This window comes from Notothenia rossii (genome assembly GCF_949606895.1).
Source record: "Notothenia rossii genome assembly, chromosome: 6".
Lineage (NCBI taxonomy): Eukaryota > Metazoa > Chordata > Actinopteri > Perciformes > Nototheniidae > Notothenia > Notothenia rossii.
In genome coordinates this window covers 36684573-36690572 of record NC_136909.1, presented here as the reverse complement: position 1 = coordinate 36690572, position 6000 = coordinate 36684573, and the positions used below count along the sequence as shown (strand labels likewise).

At 49.1% G+C, this 6000-nt stretch overlaps 2 protein-coding genes across 2 annotated transcripts in view; both read left to right on the top strand.

The window, feature by feature from the left end:
• Positions 1 to 4626, top strand: part of LOC307044573 (ADAMTS-like protein 2) — a 70564-nt gene extending 65938 nt beyond the window's left edge. The window contains 1 exon segment of the mRNA XM_079689883.1: positions 3699 to 4626. Within this exon segment, the coding sequence (XP_079546009.1) occupies positions 3699 to 3851 (153 nt within the window). The 3' untranslated portion in view covers positions 3852 to 4626.
• Positions 39 to 2672, top strand: LOC307042544 (uncharacterized protein). The gene is made up of 2 exons (XM_079686493.1): positions 39 to 302; positions 336 to 2672. The coding sequence occupies exon 2, from the start codon at positions 1965 to 1967 to the stop codon at positions 2652 to 2654; it is 690 nt and encodes a 229-aa protein (XP_079542619.1). The 5' UTR covers positions 39 to 302; positions 336 to 1964; the 3' UTR covers positions 2655 to 2672.
• Positions 4627 to 6000: the final 1374 nt, after the last annotated feature.

The window sequence follows — 6000 nt, the reverse complement described above, 5'->3', positions numbered from 1 at the left end:
GGAGCTGGCGTCGGACGGACAGCCAAGAGGAGACGAGGTGCTGGAGTTGGCCGGTACGCCGACAGGACTCGAGGAGCTGGCGTCGGCCGATGAGTCAGCAGGTGACGAGGAGCCGGAGTCGGGACCATGGTTACTGGAGCCGGCACTGAAGCCGGGAACATGGCTGTAAGGTCCAGTTCTGGAGCCGGAAACATGGCTGTAAGGTCCGGTTCTGGAGCCGGAAACATGGCTGTGTGGGCCGGCTCTGGAGCCGGAAACATGGCTGTGTGGGCCGGCACTGGAGCCGGAAACATGGCTGTAAGGTCCGGTTCTGAAGCCGGAAACATGGCTGTAAGGTCCGGTTCTGGAGCCGGAAACATGGCTGTAAGGTCCGGTTCTGGAGCCGGAACCATGGCTCTTGGGGCTTGAGCTGCCTGCTTGGCCTTGCGACTCCTCCTCTTAGCAGCCGCCTGAATACTCCGTGGACCTCCATAAGCCAGACGAGTTCCAGAATATGACTCCTGGACAGGAGCAGGAACTGGGGCAGAAGCACGGGCTGACTGCAGACGGAAACCACCCAGGCGTATGGTGCCAGGTTGGGAATTGGGAGGCCGGGAGCTAGCATGCCTGGGGCTAGCAGGCCGGGAATCACACACAGGGAGGATCTTTGAAATCCAGCCAGGTAAGAACTTCACCATACCTGGTTTCTCTCTAGCCATCTGGCGCGCCTCCGACAACACAGCCTCCCGCTGCTGAACTCCGGGTGCTCTCTTCCATCTATCCGAGCAGTTAGCCAAAAAAAAGGAAACATTTAATAATTCCGACTCGAACGGATCTGCTGGGCCCATTTCTTGGTCGGTTCGTACTGTCACGGTTTGTGAAACAAGCAGGACCCAAATGCAGATATAAACTGAAACTTCCTTTATTTCAAGGCTATGAGATATATGTACAATGACAAACAGAACACTCACCGCAGAACTAGTCAGGGAACAAGACGAACCGACCAAGACAGACAGAAAACCCATAACTTAAATACACACAAGGCCAATCACACAACAAGACACAGGTGAGGAGGGAGGAGAAAACACAGGGGCCCAGGTGAACATAATCAGACATTTAGACACACCAGGGAAACTAATGACAAGAGGAAAACACAGGGAAAAGGACCAGACAATAACCCAAAGGAAAACATGACATGGAAAACAGCAAAAACACCCAAACCTACAAAACTATAAACGTGACATAACATGAGAATCGTGACAACTTACAGTCATGTTTTCCCAAATCTTTAGAGTGACATGACATATACATGCTAAATTGACACCATATCTGGTTCGTAATAGAGGCTAAATATGCATGTGTTTGTTTGTCAAAAAAACCTGCCCAATCAAAACCAGCCCAAATTGGTCAAGTGGTGCATTAATAAGTCCCAAAACCCGAAATAAACGTAACATTTCATGACTTCCTGTTCCCTTGCCTTGAAGTCAATGTTTTTTTTAACGTGTTTGTTGGTAGAAGTCTGAAATAAGGTCTGTAGTTAACAGAAGCTGATGAGGAAATACGTCAGTAGCTACTGTGTCATAAATAGCGCGGTTGCTAATAAGTGACTAAATGAAAGGAAATGATGTACTTTGTTTATAGCCTAAAATGTGCCTTTTACCTCTGGTGATTGCAGTTAGCCTTCACAATCACAAAGTGGTGTCAATATGTGGAGATTATCCTGCTGAACAAAACATGTAAGTATAAACTTGGTTGTTACAAAGCTTATTTTCTTCAATATACCAAATTGAAATGGAGAAATCCCATTGATTTTACTTCCGGGTCCGGTCCAACAATGCGTAATCACTGCTAAACTCTATTGAGTGAGTTTGCCTCTTGGCACCTTACAATGTGTCAGATTGCTAGCTAATAGAAGCGAGTGTTACATAGTGATATCACTATGTTACGGGAATAAACAAAGGACCACTATGGAGGCTTTTCAGTGAATGGGAGAGTGTGTGGGAGAACGGCCCGGGGGCAAGGCAGAGACCAAGGAGGGGGTCTCGGGCGGAAGGCCCGGGAGTAAGGCAGAGACCAAGGAGGGGGTCTCGGGCGGACGGCCCGGGACAAGGCAGAGATCAAGGAGGTGGTCTCGGGCGGACGGTCCGGGGGCAAGGCAGAGTTCATGGTGGGGGTTTCGGGCGGACGGCCCGGGGGCAAGGCAGAGTCCATGGAGGGGTGAAGACCACAACAGGCGAACTCAGAGGGCCGAGCATGAGGGTGAAGGCAGCGGCAGGAAGAGTCAGGGGGCCGAGCCCGAGGACGAAGTCCACGGCTCTCAGGGGGCCGGGCTCGAGGGCGAAGACCGCTGCTCTCAGGTGGCCGGGCTCGAGGGCGAAGACCAGACACCTCCGGAGGCCGGGCAGGACCCGGTGTCGACAGGACATGAACCGGAGCCGGTGGGAAAGGCTTCGGCAGGATCCCCCACGGAAGAGGACCAGGAGTTGGCAGGACCCCCGGCAAGACAGGTGACGTCGGGACCTCCAACGGAACAAGACATGGGATTGGCAGGACTCTCAGCGGGTCCTACAAAGGAACAGGACATAGGGTTGGCAGGACCCCCGGCAGAAGAGTCGTCGGCGGGACCCCCAACGGGGCAGGACACAGGGTTGGCAGGACCCCCGGCAGGAGAGTAGTCGGCGGGACCTCCAACGGCACAGGACATAGGGTTGGCAGGACCCCCGGAACTCGAGAGGAGACTCGAGAGGGGACTCGAGAGGGAACTCGAGAGGTGACTCGAGAAGTGATTCGAGAGGGAACTCGAGAGGGAACTCGAGAGGTGACTCGAGAAGTGATTCGAGAGGGAACTCGAGAGGAGACTCGAGAGGGAACTCGAGAGGAGACTCGAGAGGTGACTCGAGAGGTAACTCGAGAGGTGATGTGAGAGAGAACTTGAGAGGAGACTTGAGAGATGAATTGAGAGGGGACTGGAGAAGAGACTCGAGAGGGAGCTTGAGAGGATACTTGAGAGGGAACTCGAGAGGAGACTTGAGAGGGGACTTGAGAAGGGACTTGAGACGGTCGGTACGCCGACAGGACTCGGGGAGCTGACGTCGGCTGGAGAGCCAACAGGAGACGAGGTGCTGGAGTCGGCCGGTATGCCGACACGACACAGGGAGCTGGTGTTGGCCGGAGAGCCAGCACTGGAGCCGAAGCTGAAGTCGGGACCATGGCTGCTGGGGCCAGGACTGAGGCTGGAACCATGGCTGCTGGGGCCAGAACTGGGGCCGGAACCATGGCTGCTGGGACCGGCACTGTAGCCGGAGCCGCTGGAGTACGGGCTGGAATCCTGGCCTTGCATCTTCCAGAGACCTTTTGGAGGCTCTGTGGACCTCCAAACGCCAGACGGGTTCCTGAGAAAAGGTCTGAGGCTGGAATTGGAGCCGCTGGAACCGGAACAGAGGCCTGGACCATGGCTGTGTGGGCCAGGTAATCAAGCAAGGAAACATAGCTCTGCGGGCCGGTACAAGACTTACAAAACCCATAACCAGACAGACAACACTAAAACCGTGACATAAACCTAGGAGTGTGACAGATATTTGGTTAAAAAGAACACAATGGTGCTCTAGGAGGAGATTCAGGTGATAATGATTCAGGTTTACACAGAGGGGAAACATGTTTATGTATAAAATAAATGATAAAGGGGATTTTGCATAATAGATGACCTTTAAATGTAATAGCTGACATGTGTGAACTGTTTTCCAGATGAAAGCTGCCAGGATCGTCCCTCCACCAACTGCCTTCTGGCGCTGAAGGTCAACCTGTGCAGCCACTGGTACTACAGCAAGGCCTGCTGCCACTCCTGCCGGGCCCTACGACCTCCAACCTCCTAGTCCAGGACACCACCACCTTGCTCAAACCCCACTCAAAATCCAGCACAAGGAATGGAATGAAAACAATTGTAAGGACACTTCAGTTACTGTGGACAATGAGAAAAAGCTGGAAGTCCAGATATTCTGCAAAAATGTATTTAAAATCCCCGTTATTATGAACTCAAAGAACAGACAGTTAATGTTGATATTCAGAATTCTTATTATCATTATACTGTATTTTAAACAAGATGTTTTTATCAGCTGCTATTTCCCAAACCTCCATAATCAGATAGCAGTCAGCTTCCGTTGTGCTTGTCGCTGCAAGGTGAAGATCTATTAAATTATTTCCAAACTTCAAATATACTGCATGGCTAGAATATTTAATGCAGATACTGTTTATGGAATATTATTTAATTGTGTTTCAGTTTGGTGTCTGGCATGTAAAAAGTTTATATTTCCACTCCACCCTCTGCCTGCTTGGCACTGTGCCGGGAAGCCTGCAGCATATGGAAGCATATTTATTAGTCATAGTACATTTTCATTTATCATGACAATCCCGATGTCAGCCAATGGTTACTCATCGGGTCAACGGATGCCAGTTCTGGTCTGTGTGTGTGACAGAGGAGAGGTTATACAAACACAGAAAATTCCTGACACTTGAAGTATGGTTGAAATATATTCAGACGTGTACATGTATGTCTCATTTTTAACTATTGTGTACTGTGGTTATATATAACTGATACCTCTTTGTACAAAGAGTATGGACTGTTAATAATAAACTGAAAACCTAATGGTATCGACTTGTATTTCAATTAAAGGACAGTTTGAATAAATATACTTGTATCTGTTGGGGAATAATTTGCTTAGGTATTCAACCTTTGACACAGTTCATAATTTTCTCTTCTCACTGTCTCCTTTCCCATGGCATAGTTCTACGGCCTTGGGTATTGCTGCTATCTCTCTTAAGGAGGGGTAGCTTGGGCGCATTGTTGTTGCCAGTCTATGACAGAGCACAAGCCGCCATGAGGTAGTTTACTGTTCAGGGACATCTAGAAGCCCTTCTTTTTAGGAACGTAGGTTCCCTGACGCACATTCTTTTCTATGTAAAAGAATGGGAGGACATCGAAAAAATGTAATAAGACGAGGGCTCTAGTTAGATTCAGGGTTCATAATTGTTTAGTCTCACTGATAAAGAATGTTGATTATTACACTCCGAACTAGTTAAAACCTCGAGTTACAGAAGAGTTCTTCAGAATTGGTTTGGCAACCGCTGTGTCAACTCGTGACACACCACAGGTCTTGTCAATTCTCCGGCCGTAACTCCAAATAAGTCCTGTTTCCAATTGCTTCAGAAGTTTCCCCCACAAATTGGCGTTGTCGGCAGGATACCAACAATTCTTTCAGAACTGGTAAGTGTAGTTTCAAATCCACATTTGGACATTGCCTTACCAGAATCTGTGATTGACGGTATCCTAAGATTACCTGTGAAACTGAGCGGTTGTGTTTCGTTTTCGGTTATTGAACATTTGGGGTTAGTAACCCCAGGGAATCAGTGTCTGGGGACTTTTGTCCTGGCTGTTTTTCTCTGTGTATGCTGCTTGGGATGTATGTGCCATACAAGCATGCACAGCTCATGTTCGGAGAAAACTTAAAGAAAGGCATTAGTAAAGTGGAACTTCTGTATAAAAGCAAAGTAAAGATTTGTATTGGACAAATTGCCGAATTTTAGGGGTTTCAGTGGCCAACACTAGCAGTTGAGAAGAAGCAGCCAGAGATATCACCACTATCGCCTCTCTAAACACGGCTCCAGCTGCAGCGCGGGGTGTGTGTGTAAATACCTCCCCGTATCTGTTTTGCTGGTGGAGTGCGAACTGAGAGGGAGAAAGTCACAGCCTTTGTCTATAGCTTTAACTCACACCACCGCCGTCTCTATTAAAAACCAGATGGTCTAAAAGCACTCTAGTTGTTTGTGACCGTTTTCTACGTGCTGGTAAAACGGGGCAGCGCGAGGTGCGTGCATTACCTGATGTGCCACAGTTCCCTACATTGCTGGAGGAACTGGTGCCGGTCCGGGGTGCATACATAACATTATAGGCTAATTGATCACGGGTTGGCAGTGGCATGCGAGTGTAGAACAAGACTATGTTTCACCGTTGTAATGAACTCGATA